Source organism: Ostrea edulis, chromosome 2 (genome assembly GCF_947568905.1).
Source record: "Ostrea edulis chromosome 2, xbOstEdul1.1, whole genome shotgun sequence".
Taxonomy (NCBI): domain Eukaryota; kingdom Metazoa; phylum Mollusca; class Bivalvia; order Ostreida; family Ostreidae; genus Ostrea; species Ostrea edulis.
The window spans coordinates 82,397,717-82,412,485 of NC_079165.1; the positions used below are offsets into that span (position 1 = coordinate 82,397,717).

The following is a 14,769-nucleotide window of genomic DNA, read 5'->3' on the forward strand; positions in this document are numbered from 1 at the left end:
CTTTAAGCTGGTGTGGATGTGACTCCACTAGTTCTTTGTAGAGGCGAACTCAAAATGTACCAAATATCAAATGAATATCTATAAGCACAACAAAAAACAAAAGTCCAAAAAACTGATAATTCTCACTATTTTTCGAAGTCCAAGGACCGTAACTCAGCACAAAAAAAAAAATCATAAAATTAAAACTTGATCTGTAACATGCTATGGCAAAGCATGAAAGCAATGTACCAAATATGAAACACATGTAAATATCTGCAAGAACAGAAGGGGGAAACTGGTCTGTTGGACAGACAGACAGACAGATGGACGGAGTGAAAACCTAAAGCCCCCCCCCCCCCCCCCTCCCTCGACTTCGTCTGTAGAGGACTAATAAACATACATGTACTTTGCAGTGTATATACGTTTTTATATTTAGTGCTATCTATTTGTACATATTTATGCAAAACGTTTTCCTTTCCTTTCGTATGTCCATTATACTTCGGAATTGGCCATTATACAATATACAAGCTAATATTGTCCGTGTTGTTGGTCACTTCATTATAGTGCTTCATTGTATTCCTTTTGCATTTGACCTTACATCCACTGCGTAGATTCGACACTTCCACACATAGGGGTATCGGGTGTTGTTGAAATCTCCAATGAATGTGATTAATAGAATCCTTCATTAGTACGAGTGTGGGATAGGGAAATTCCACCGAGGGGACAAGATTCGCAGTCTAGGACGAGGCTTTGCCGAGTCCAAGACAGCGAATCTTGTTCCAGAGGTGGAATCTCCCTATCCCACACGAGTAAATAATGAAGGATTATTTTTCTCACATTTTACCTACAGTTTAGTGCATAAATTTAGGAGCTTTGAGAAAATTCTAAATTATCAAAATCCTCATTTGAACTTCGATGCAAAAACTAATTAGATAGGCAGAAAGAGCATACCCAAAAATGGTTTACACTGTAAGTGTAAACTAACAAACCCAAGGTTGTCCAACGGAAAGCTATATACATTAAAATTTAAAGATAACAATACAAAATATTTTTGCTTCACCGTGTAACGTAAATCTTCACCGTGTAACGTAAATCATAGAAAATATATGACGTCACAATCAAATGACGTCGCAGCAGTGTGAGACAGAAAAATCTCACATGGCTGTCTCGCATGGGTAAAGTCTATCTCACACTGGTGATAATGTGAGAAATATATGTACAATTACACAAATACAATCTAATATTGTTCGTGTCGTTGATATTTCATTTTAGTGCTTTATATAATTTTTTTTATTTTTTTTGTATTTGACCTTGCATCCACTTCGTGGATCCAACACTTCTAGGTATCGGGTTTTCATTGCGATATATATATAATATATATATATATATATATATTATATATATATATATTGGGCTGTGCTGTATATTCTACTTTTCTCCAAACTGTTGCATTTTTTAATTGAATCCTTAAAGTAAAGTAAAGTAAATTTTATTTAAAGTCGGCACTATATACATTCAAAATGTCAAACACAAGCTCTGTAGAGCTTTTTAACCGACTATCACATTCAAGTATATCAAGGACAAAGACACATAGCATGCATGTACACATATACACAGACATATCACAGTTTAACAAAAGAATACAAAATAAAAGAAAACTTTCATGCAAGAATATACAGATTACGAAAGCATAAGACTACGAGGAAGAAATAAAATACTACAAGCAAGAGTATATGTATAAAAACCATCATTAAATTTCAAGCCAATTAGCTATGTTTGTTGTTTCAAATAAAAGCTGTATAGTATAAGAATTTTTGAAAATAATTTAAATATAATTAAAATAAATTATGGTAGTAAATTAATCATATAAATATTTAAAATTTCATTGCTGATGGAATTTACTAAAAAAAAAAAAATAATAATAAAAGTAAAAATAGAAAAGAAAGGTCTATTGAGCCATGAAGACACACACATAAACGCTGTATAGATAAAAAGAGCAGAAGCAACATATAAAGCTATGTACAATGGACCTAAGATCTGCATGATTTACAATTACATGTGGGGCCAGACCAAGTGGAAATAAAACTTTTAAATTGATTTAAGGTGGTAAGATGCCTAGTTTCATTTGGCAAAGAGTTCCAGATCTTAGGAGCACTGTACCTAAAGGATTGCAACCCATTCCTGGTTGTTCTGACACTGGGTACAATGGCAGTGTTTGTGTATCTTCAGTGCTTGAGCGCTGAATATTATGTATTATGCGCAATAGTACATTTAAATACAATGCATTAGAGAAAACAGCAATCATCTTTGAGTATATATAAATCAAGGTTGGGATTGATTTCCATAAACTGAGATTCACGAAAAATATCTTAACTTCATGTACGAAAAAGGTGGAAAAGCAATCGTTTATTGAAAAGATATTTTGCGCGACTACATCTACGAATCAAACTCGCGTAAAAACCGGTTTTCATTTTCCTCCCCATAATCTTGTTCCTTATTCCAAGAAATTACAGGTGCACCTGTTAACCTGAAATGATTCAAATGACTTTACAGCAACAAATCTGTCCAAGACAAGGTATGAAAGCACGTGGGCTGAGAAGCGTTTAGTTCCAGGTGCATCTGAATCTGAAAAAAATTCCATTGCCCACGCTAAGATTTACTTCGCCTACACGGGTTGTGAAAGGTCTAGTCAGCCCCGACAACACAAGGAACCCGAAATGTACGGAACCATGTGTTTACAAATGGATTTCGTGTCCCGTGAATGTCAAAATCATTTGACAAGTGCTATATTTACGAAGTTCGTTTTAAAAAGACATTTGGTGTGGGTCTGCATTGTTTCCATCTTTGAACAAGAGTTTTAACCAAGACATGAATCAACCACAAACACCACCAGCACGTGTTAAAGTCTGAACTTGGTCACGAGGAAATGCATGACTATATTTAGACCACTGATTACGCCACGTGATGCATGGATTTTATGAGAAACAGCGAGTTTGTGTGCACAGTGAGAATATACCGATGAAAAATATACCGATAACTGCATGTTTATTTCACTTGGTTACAAACAAATAACAATTTATGTATTTTTTAAATTTATTTGCATTTATTTTGAATTGTATGCAACATAACACATTCATGTGGTATAGTGACGTATTAATACTAATTAACACACAAGTTGTGCGTAATGAAATTTAAAATCAAATACGCAAAATAAATTAAAAGGCTAAAAGCTCTACCACAATTATAAAACCCTGCGTGATTTTCGGACAGCAGATGACGTCTACGGGCGATAGCCTCCAAGACGAAGTCGAGGGATATCTGTCATTCCAACGTTAGTGCAACTGTCCGTGTATATAGAAGTCCATCGTTAAAAACTTGCGAGGAAATTATTTTTTTTAATACTGAGACTCTATTAAAAAAAGATTTAACACAGAAAGCCGAGAGGGGAAAAAAGCTCAAATAGGATTTCCTTAAAATCAATATTCTTGTTGCTTTTCACGCTTTTGGAGTCGCACGTTCTTGTGAAGATGATGAGGATGAATTATTTTGGTAACTGAATAACACTTTTTCTTTAAAAGTAACAGAAAACATGACCACATAAAAACGTTCTAACACGTTGAGATCACGTTGTCTGAACTCATTACCATCATATATGCAGTCACATTGCAGTGCTCAAGTATAGCTGTCTCTACTCATCAAAGCTTTGCCACACCCACACGCTTATCTGAGTACTATTGTCCTGCAATAAAGTGTATACACTGACTTTCCTTATTCAAATTACATGTATGTAACAGTTCACGACATTTCTCAGGCTTCCGTACCTGGTTCAGTATAGAGGACTCGAAATCCAGAACATTGCTCTATCATTTATGGCTGACAAACACAAATACTTAAAATTCATATTGTATATGAGAAGAATTCGGAATCACATTTTCGGTATTTTATATAGCCACACAGTATCCACACCCGTTCCAATTTCTGCCTCGGGTTCAATGTTTGGTAATGGAAATCTACATGCAACAACTCTTACATCATCTTTACACTCTGCAATGATCTTCTTTTCAAGCTCCTTCATCTGAAAAAGATGAACAAAAATATTATTATACAAACAAGCATGTGTTATATGTAATGAAAAACGAGAGAAAATCTTCAGAAATATTGAGTAATTAATGCTTACCATGCTCTGAACTCCAAATATTACAATGTTGTCATACTGCTGAAGACTGTGCTGAAATTGAAGTGCTCTGTCACATAAGAAAAGTATACATGATATAAACTACGACCCTTCACCCAAACAATTCTTCATGAAAAGTATGTCGGTGTGAACCATTGCAGTTCATACCCTCATGTATTTACAAAATTGACATTTATTTTACATATTTACTTCTGTCAAGAATTCCCTGCAATTGAAATAGATGTACTATATTTCTCAAAATTCATACGCGCATTGTTCACAACTGCAACACATTCATAAAGAAATGACTATCACTGCAATTGTTAAAGTTATCAAAAGGAAAACTATTGGAAATGTACAAAACACATTGTTACCAGGGAAATCTTTTATCGCAATTCACCTTTGAATTAGAACGGTTTACCCGATATAGTATTGCGCTGTGTGACGACACAATTGAATGAGACGATTGAACAATTTGAATGACATGTTTGATGTAATACAACAAGAGTTTTCATTGGCCGATTACAGCCCATCCACTTTCTCGAGCGGATTCAGTGTAGCTGGAGATCCACCTCTATAAAAACTTTCGATTTACGGGTAACAAAAAGCTGTGGACGGTTGAGGCCTGAAATCGGTGTATTCTTGTGTTGCTGTCTCATAAACTCAATATTAAAAAATCTTAGCATATTTTCCTACTATATCCTTGCGTCCAAACATACCTTCAATTATTCATTAAGCCACACACCACCCGAAAACTCGCAGCTTCAAATGATTTCGTTTGTTGACGTAGCCATGTTAGGTAGCTGGTCAATATTCGAACTCTTGCTATTGGTATCTATTCATAAAATCGGTTGTAAGTTATGTACTTGCTCTTCATTTATTATCAACACGAATAATTAATAGAAATTAAAACATTTTTGTACCTGTTTTTGTAAAGGTAAAGGTAAAATAAGCTCTAGATGAACGAAAATGCTACATAAGGACATTAGATGGAGACCGGCCGGCGCGGCCGCTCATGACTAATGAAAGCCGCACTACCGTGAGTTTAGCTATTTCAATAATTATCATTTAATAGGACTGGGGTGGTATATAATTTAAACAATTTAGCTAAAATATTTGTGGGGTATTAGTACACATCTAGACGCTATTGTGCCAATATGGAAATGAACCGGGATTCGAATTGACTGGCTACCTAACATGGCTACGTCTACGAACGAAATCATCAAAAGCTGTGATCCGAGTTTTTGGGTCCTATGGGGCTTTAATAATTATTTGAAGGTATGTTTGGGCACAAGTATAGTAGGAAAATATGTTAGGAATTTTTTTTTTTATTAAATTTATGAGACAACAACACAAGAATATAACTTTTTCTCTTTCTTCCTTTGAAGTTTTTTTTTCCATCTAGCATCTGGCCGTCATGTTTTCAAATGCTGACTAGTAGTTCACTATCGCATCATCGAGGTTTGGGTCGATGGTGCGATGCCGCGATAATGCGATGACGATGGTGCGATGATGATGACGCGATAGCGCGATGACGATGGTAAGATGGCGCGATAATGTGATGACGATGGAGCGATACTGCGATGACGCGATGGTACGATGGCGATGATGTGATAACGCGATACCGTTATTGTGCCATCGCGCCATCGGTATCGCATCATCGCCATCGTACCATCGCGTCGTCGCAGTATCGCATCATCGTTATCGCATCATCGCGCCATCTTACCATCGTCATCGCACTATCGCACCATCGCGTCATCATCATCGCGCCATCGTCATCGCGGTATCGCACCATCGACCCAAACCTCGATGATGCGATAGTGAACTACGTGGCCCTATCCGGATTCCATACGTATAAGGGAATTTGGGCGGACTTATACATATGGACCAATGAAAGTTTCTGTTGCATTTCGCAATTGTATTACAAACAGATTCAATTGTGTCGTCACAAAACGCAATGCTATATCGGCCAAAGCGTTCTAATTCAAAAGTGAATTGCGATAACTACAAAAAAAGTATACAAGAGGCACAGCAGGAAAAGCAGAAACTGGTAGAGCAATCTAGGAACTACTGTCAGCTTGGAACTTGAAGAGGTCCTATTGTGACCTTGACATTTGACCTTGTGTCATACAGCTAATTGGCATGATGATTTTTATATACATATACTCTTGCTTGTAGTATTTTATTTCTTCCTCTTAATCTTATGCTTTCGTATCTGTATATTCTTGCATGAAATGTTTTGTTTTATTTTGTCTGTGTATGTGTGTACATACATGCTACGTGTCTTTGTCTTGATATACATGTATGTGATAGTCGGTTAAAAAGCTCTACAGAGCTTGTGTTTGATATGTTGAATGTATATAGTGCCGACTTTAAATAAAATTTACTTTACTTTACTTTATAACCTATGGGCACCTTCGTTTTACTTTCACACACCTTTATAACAAACCTTATTTTTTAAACAATACCAGTTGCAATAGCTCAGTGGTAGAGCATTCACTTTGTAACCGGTCGGTCGTGGGTTCAAGTCCCATTCATGCCATGGCTGCATCAAACCTAAGACTTAAACATAGGTAGTGATTGCTTCTTTGCCAAATATTCGGCATTTAGAAATGACCTTAATAACAGATGTCCTGTGTCATGGCAGGCATTGGCATGTTAAAGAACCCTCATTGCTATGACCTTGGCCATTAAGCATAGTTCTGTGGTTCTTCAACTACAGCTGGTGATGTCTCAATATGAGTAAAAAATTCTCAATAGGACATAGAACAAACAAACATTACTGTCATTATCTCAAAATGTATGCATCAAATTTTGTGAATCATTAATTTTGTTGCTGACAGACATGATTATGTATTCTCTATACTATTTTGGAGGAATTCAACAAATCTGCAAAATGTGCTGAACATTTATCTATAGAAAACACAACCAGATTTATGGTAAAAAGTTCTGCACTGTACACTTCAATATTTCTTACAATTTCATAAAATATTGCTCACTTCTATTTCTTGAATGTATTTCACAAAGTTTTAATTTTTTTTTTCATACTGATACACAGACACCACTAAGCAAGAATTAGAGCATGGGTAACAATGCTCAATCCAGGTAAGCTACAGTGGACATTTTAATTGCAATATCTTGGATTACATGTACCTCAAAAATCTTTATTTCAAACTCCCAAATTGTCTTACTTTCCAGAGATCTGTTCTGCTAAATGTAGCCTTTGAGCTTAGACCCTCTCTTGAAGCTTTGAATTTTGAATACAATACCAACCATACATTCATTTCAACTCCATGAGCGGTGAAGCTCTTCTTAGCAGCTTCTCTAACCTAGAAGTGGAAATAAAAATATTCCGTCCATGACAACAGTACCCTAGCATGAAGACATTGTTGTGTGCACATGGTAAATTACTAATAGTTCTATTTACAAGCCTGACAACAGTACCCTAGCATGAAGACATTGTTGTGTGCACATGATAAATTACTAATAGTTCTACTTACAAGCCTGACAACAGTACCCTAGCATGAAGACATTGTTGTGTGCACATGATAAATTACTAATAGTTCTACTTACAAGCCTGACAACAGTACCCTAGCATGAAGACATTGTTGTGTGCACATGATAAATTGCTAATAGTTCTACTCACGAGCCTGCCATCTCCACTGCCGAGGTCTACGAATTTTCCCTTCCTTCCTTTTAACATCCGGAACACATTGTCCACCTGTTCCTCTGACGCTGGAACAAATGGCAGACACACCCTTCTCAGTGCTGGAGTGATAAAGGGGCCGGCTATCAGGTGAATACCAAACACTATACCTGCTAGAGTGCCCGTGATTATGTAACCTGTGGAGAAAATCATAAGTATAAGTCAAATTAATCATCTTTAATAATGAGTTAATTTTCTCATGAACAATAAAATTGTATATTTGCATTCACTATTCTGCTTAATTTCTAGTATTGAAATCCAATTTGCTTGTCATTTGCAACTTTGAATCTAGTTAGATCCCATCTGTCTGCAAATGAATATACACATTCAATGAACTCCAGGGCCTTGAGATCTTAAAAGAAAAATATGATATATCTGGTTTATTTTTGACCTTTTATTTGAATTTAGTACAAATACTACTTACCTATATTATACGATAGTTTATTTTATGAGTTTACAGTTTGTCCTTCTTGAGACTATTTTTTCCCTTTACCATCGTTCAAATATGGAAATCATTAAAAAATATGGAGACAAGTCAAGGTCAGTTGTGTTTGAATAACTTACAGGTCAATGATATTTATATTTTATGTACTTAAAAGTACATTATATTAAAAAAAAGATTAAAATATGAAATCGTTTTTCTTTCATTTATTAAACAGGATATGAAGGTCGCAAAACATTGCATGCAGAAAAAATGCCCATAACCCACATTTTTTCTGCAATGTGTGCAACCTTCATGTATCAAATTGCTTGATAATCAGTTTCAATTTTTGTAGCATATATAATTGATTGTGTGAATAATTTATATATATTTATTCTAAATCTCTTGGTAATTTAATTTTGAAAATTCAAATGCACTGCAGCTAACTTTATATTTTCTTCTCATTGCTTATATCTATGATGTTGGGGCTCTCATCATTTTTAAAATAATTTCAGGTATTTGAAATTTCAATAGAATTAAGTTTAAAATGCAGTGTCAGATGGCCTGTAATATTTCCACATGATCATTACTTGTAGTATGTGTAGTGGTCACCCAGCCAAGTGTTGATCATGTCTGCTAAATTTAAAGCTTAAAAAAATTCTATAAATTCCTCTGGAAAACCAGATCACAATCTGTGAAATTCACAGTATCAAAAAACGAAACATTGATGGGTATATAATAGAACCATTTATACAGAATGCTTAATTCATGAAATAGCAAACATATAGTCTCCCTTTAAATAAAAACTTTTATTTTCCTTGGTGGCTGTGCCAAGCTTTTTAATCTTAGCATTTTATTTTTTTTGTCTCTGCAGGGACCATGCTATTTCCCTCATATCCATTTTGTAACAACATATTTATACAGACCTGCATGAAATTCATTAAATCACATGAGACCTATGGGCTATATCACTCACCTAAGCCACCATGGCCCTGCTGTTGTTCAGCTATTGTGGTTTTTAAAAGATTATTTTCAGTCTTTATTCCCATGAAAATTTTGACTCCATATTGCGGCCCCAACCTACCCCAAAGTTCATGACATAACCAAACTTGAATTCACACAACATGATAACATAAGTGCACCATTAAATAGAAAACATTGCCAAGTAGTATCTGCAAAGTCTCACTCCTACAAGTCTCTCACCTAGAGTCCCTAACACTTTCATAGGTGAGAATACTTTCATACCTGTGTAGGACTTTTTTTCTGGTTTTCTTTCGGTTGAGCTAGTCTCGTTTAAAACAGATTCCATAGCCCACTGAAAATAAAACTACAGCTTTTGTATTAAACCAATAAGGAGATCTCGAGGCAAAAAAGTGGTATGAATTACTGAATTTTTCTCCTACTTGTTGACATCCTTGAAATGGATTTAAATAATGCATTAAAGATTGTGCTCTCTCACTACAGTACAAAAATAAATGGTAGCCCAGCGATTAGGGCACTTGCTTTGAAACTGGAAAGTCACAGGTTCAATTTTTGATCCGAGCGCGATGTCAAATCTAAAACATCTAATATAAGTAGTGACTGTTCCATCACCAAGTGCTTAATATCATTTGTCATGGGTACGACTTAAAAATGGAAGCCCTCTTGTCAAGATAGATATTGGCATGATGCTGGTGACATCTCTAAACGATGAAAAATTCTTCAATGTAAAAGAAGATACAAACAAACTACTCTAACGGTCTATCATCACATATACTTACAAGAATGATGCCTCAATATTTTGAAATCAAAGAGAAAGGTGTTCAGGTAATGAACAGTGATCAATATCATAACTCCTATAAGGAATACAAAATAAAAAGTTAGGCAAACACGGACCCCTGGACACACCTGAGGTGGGATTAGGTACCTAAGAGGAGTAAACATCCCCTGATGACTGGTCACACCTGCCATTATTCTCTTTAGAGAAGTCAAGAGGCATAGCCTTCATCGACTTCTCTTCGCAAGCATTCATATTTTGATTCTGGAAAACGTGTAAATGCCGGAGTCCGTGACGGTTTATGCTTCGACCAACGTTTCGACTCAGATGTGCCTGGATTTACACAACAGACAACTTGTTTTCAAACATTTAGCAGTAATGCACAAAACCGTCACAAGGAAATCAACACTTACTTGCTTTTAATCCATTTTCAACATGTCCCCTGTCCCGGGTTTAAATCACAACTCTGTTTACTTTCTCTTAACTGGTCCCCTATTTTGACCAGTTAACGTAAACCCGGGACAGGGGACATGTTGAAAATGGATTAAAAGCAAGTAAGTGTTGATTTCCTTGTGACGGTTTTGTGCATTACTGCTAAATGTTTGAAAACAAGTTGTCTATTGCGTAAATCCAGGCACATCTGAGTCGAAACATCGGTCGAAGCATAAACCGTCACGGACTCCGGCATTTACACGTTTTCCAGAATCAAAATATGAATGCTTGCGAAGAGAAGTCGATGAAGGCTATGCCTCTCGACTTCTCTAAAGAGAATAACCTGCCATGAGCCCTATATCTTGTTGTATTAATTCACTTCATGAAAGTCAAATGAAAATTGGCAGAGAAATTTTAAAAAGACAAAAAGCAAGCAGAAAGTCCCAGCATTTTCCATTTCACTCAGATTTGAGAACCTTTTCATATGTGACATTACAATATACACCTCAGCCGAGATTAGCACAGGCCGGGTTTTATACTATAATAATATATACCAGTTTGCTCAGATTGTGTCAAAACCTAGTCCGGAATATGACATTTTCCAGGCTTTTTTTTATGATTTTGATATTTACCCTGGCATGTCGTAAATATCAAAATCATAAAAAAGCCTGGAAAACGTCAGATATTTTGGACTAGTAAAAACTCTTAGGATATTATACTCTTAGGATATTATAGCCTGCCAACGGCGAAAGGGAATAGCTTCGTTGTCATTAAAGGTTGAAGACAGAAATTCGGGGGGACAAATGTTGTGATCAAACCAATTCGACCGCCAGTTCAGCTTCGTTAACCACCACATTACACAAATTCAGTGGTCCCCGGTTGAAATACCGACCTGGTTGAAATGGTTCGTTGCATTTTCTATGACGGGTTACACATTCTTTTTTTTTTCTTCATTCACAAGTGTGCAACACGCCTTTGTACATTCATAAGATGACGCGTTTATAAGAAGACTGAAGTGTTTAGTATGCTAAACCAAGGCCTTGATAGCAACCTTACACCCGCATTTCCTCCATGCATTATTATTATTTAATAATCATACTTAATCTCTTGTTTAAACATATTTCATTGTAGTGGCAATGTACATGAGTCTTTTTATCATTGTATAACTACACAACTATTACTTACAAACGTTATATGTCCAGATGGTTTAAAAATTCTACTAAAGGCTGTCTCGAGTCGTGAGCAACGGCATGACAGACAGTTTTGTTAACACGTACGCGGAATTATTCCATTAGTCACACTGCACATCACCTTTTCACGACAGCTATGGATAATGCAAGTTTATTTGAATATCTATTTGTATCAACAGTTGAAGAAGGCAATTAACTTTAGTCTTAAACAGTATGTACACCTTGGTACATGTAAATTTGTACATACTTGAATCCACACTACAGGTCTGAGGATGCTTAAATGATAATGACAGGTATTCTTGAGAATATTATTTTTACCAAAATATATATCATCATCATCATGTGCATGTCCCTATTGTAACTCCACTCTACCCGGGCAGGGGGGGGGGGGGGCATTTGTTTTAAAAAAAAACCCTGAATATATGCCATCTTTGATGCTTGTGTATTCATATGATGAATCATGGCACTGAACTGCTCTTGAAAAAAAGATTTGTACAGTTTTCTAGTGTATTCTCATAGGAAGCCCATGTTGCATGTAAAACTTGGAACTCCTATTGTTTATCCTACCTACCCCACCCCCAAGGCCATGATTTTAATAGTTTGAATCTGCTATATATAGGGAAGCTTTCATGCAAGATTCAACTGTTCTGGCTCAGTGGTTCTTAGATTTTTAGATGACCGCACCCTATTTTTGCATTTCATGATTATCTCCCCTTTGAAAAGGGCATGGCCCTTCATTTGAATAAAACTTCAATCCCTTTCACCCATGGATGATGTGTACCAAGTTTGACAGATTTGGGCCATTACTGGAATGAAAATGTGAGAAGTTTACAGACAATCGGCTCTGGTGAGGTAAAAAAAAATTGTTTCCCCATTGTGGTGTACACGTCACACTACTTCACAGAGCAACAGTTTTAACAAACTGGAATCTACACTACCAAAGGCAGCTTGCATATAATATTATCACTAATCGTGGCCCTACATTTTTTTTTTTCTTGAGAAGTTGAAAATGTTTATAGAAATAATTACTCTAAAGACCAGCATCTAATTAGGCATTACTAGTAAAGTTTCAATTTTCTTCAAATCTTAGCTCGGGGTCAGGATGGGGCCTCAATAGAAGATCAGACCTTTACACAAAAATACAATATATTCTCATATAAAATTATATATCTTATAATTTTAGAAAATTTTCTTATCAAGTATCATTGATTAAGATATAAATATCTACAAGTCCTACGAGTACAAGATTCTCGAGAGGGACGTTAAGCAACAACTATATGCAAGCATTCAAATGTAGTGTATGCAGATTCATTTACAACTAATGGAATCAAAGTTTTATGTAATTAAAAAAAAAACTAGCATACTTGATACTAACAATCCAGCGCACTCCGGTTAACTTAATACTTTCAAGTATATACAGTGGCGTAGCTTCCATTGAGGCAACCGAGGCAGCTGCCTCGGTAAAAAAAAAAACCCACCTTTTACGTTGTTAAAATGTCGATAGCTTCTGGGGGGCTGTGCCCCCCAGACTCAGTAATATTCGAACCCAAGCTACGCCTATGACATATACATGTATTTTTATATTAACACTCGATTGCGAGCCGGAATCGCGCACGCATTCCGCCGGGTAGGCCGATAAATTTTATAGACAAAGGCATCCCTTGAGACAGTAGTATAGAGAGTTGCTTTATCTAAGGCATGTACACAGGCGACATAAATGTACGCGTCGACGGGTAAACCCGCCTTAGTTCGATTCGCCTGGATTTTATCCAAATCAAGTATGCTAAATATTTTTAATATTAGCAGGGCCACACCAATTCAAATATATATATAACCTTTCTGAAATCAGGGGTCTTGTTATGGACCCTGGAATAAGGATGGGGCTAAAAGTAGGATTCAAATTTTACAAAATACAGGGGAGAAAACCTTCTTAAAAAACAGCATTGCTATTTTAATCATATTGAAGCCTTCCCTAGTTGTGTGGCTTAAAGTTCAGTTCAGTCATATCCCCTTAGAGTCAAAATTGTCATAGGATTAATCTTAAGAACAGCCTGGCCAAGGTGCTTCACATGCATGTTATTGCCCATGCATGGATCTCTTGGTGTTACATACAGAAGACGCCCAACAAGTTTCTGGTGCGAGTCGCATAGAATTATTAGGCAGCTGCCAAGTTTCTGGTGTGAGTCACATAGAATTACAATCTAATTAAAATTAGATCTTTGACTTGTGTAGCGATTGCCTGAGTGGATCAAAGATCTAATTTTAATTAGATTGATAGAATTATTAGGTAGCTGCCAAGTTTCTTGTGCAAGTCAAATGGAAATGGAATTTATTAGGTAGTTGCCAAGTTTCTGGTGCGAGTCACATTGAATTATTAGGAAGCCGTCATAAACTTATCCGGTCATGGATTTTACAATTTTGGTAGAGGCCATCATGCTTAAAATACAACTGCATCTACTTTGTTTCCTAAATCTACAGAAGTAAGAAGATATTTAAACAATTATACATGTATGTAATCCATTTTCAATATACAACCCATCTAGTCCCACCCATAGGCGCTCCCCAGCTTAATTGTTAAAAAAATATATATATCTACAATACTATAAAAATACATGTAGTATAGTAGATATATATATTTTTTTAACAATTAAGCTGGGGAGCGCCTATGGTCCCACCTATAAATACACAGCTTTGTGTAAAAGTTGTTTTATAGATTGCACTACATTTCCAGGTTCCAGCCTTACATTTAGGACCCCAAAAGTTCTTCATGCATATTTTCCATTTTGTAAAACTTTGCCGTGCATTTTATGAAAATGTTCAAAAGTAGCAATGGACAAAGAAAGGCAGGGATGGATAGCAATGTCATCCGGGTGACTCATGTGATCTAAAAATGCATTTCCAATATAAAAGCTACATATCTCAACACCAACAAATCAACATTGCTGTTTTATCTAAATTCTGCGGTTCTCAACACAGTAAAATACTCCAAGCGATATTTACATAAAATTTCTTTATAAGCTGTCTTGCTGTTATGCCCTCTGTGCCAAAACTGGAATAAACTTATCTTTAATATCTCTACACCCGAATATAAAAAATAAATAAGACTTCACA

At 35.9% G+C, this 14,769-nt stretch overlaps 1 protein-coding gene across 3 annotated transcripts; it reads right to left on the reverse strand.

Annotated features, from left to right (window-relative positions):
- Positions 1-3,832: 3,832 nt before the first annotated feature.
- On the reverse strand, positions 3,833-11,753 carry LOC125681573 (ATP synthase subunit C lysine N-methyltransferase-like). Of its 3 annotated transcripts, none has more exons than XM_048921724.2 (6): positions 11,654-11,753; positions 9,526-9,595; positions 7,800-7,996; positions 7,345-7,482; positions 4,157-4,207; positions 3,833-4,054 (listed from the first exon to the last, which is right to left on the reverse strand). In XM_048921724.2, exons 2-6 carry the CDS (start codon positions 9,587-9,589, stop codon positions 3,905-3,907), a joined length of 600 nt encoding a protein of 199 aa, XP_048777681.1. In that variant the 5' UTR covers positions 9,590-9,595; positions 11,654-11,753; the 3' UTR covers positions 3,833-3,904. The 3 variants fall into 3 exon arrangements, with proteins under 3 accessions (XP_048777681.1, XP_048777682.1, XP_048777683.1); XM_048921725.2 differs by having other exon boundaries at positions 9,526-9,607; positions 11,654-11,740; XM_048921726.2 differs by lacking the exon at positions 11,654-11,753 and adding an exon at positions 11,361-11,419.
- Positions 11,754-14,769: the final 3,016 nt, after the last annotated feature.

What these genes read in the sequence shown, in the direction of transcription:
- LOC125681573 (XM_048921724.2), bottom strand. Translation starts at nt 9,589, where the DNA reads ATGGAATCTGTTTTAAACGAGACTAGCTCAACCGAAAGAAAACCAGAA. An exon ending in AGAAAAAAAGTCCTACACAG is followed by an intron (nt 7,997 to 9,525) that starts GTATGAAAGTAT and finishes TTTTCTCCACAG; the next exon opens with GTTACATAATCACGGGCACT. An exon ending in GCAGAACAGATCTCTGGAAA is followed by an intron (nt 4,208 to 7,344) that starts GTAAGACAATTT and finishes CTTCAATTTCAG; the next exon opens with CACAGTCTTCAGCAGTATGA.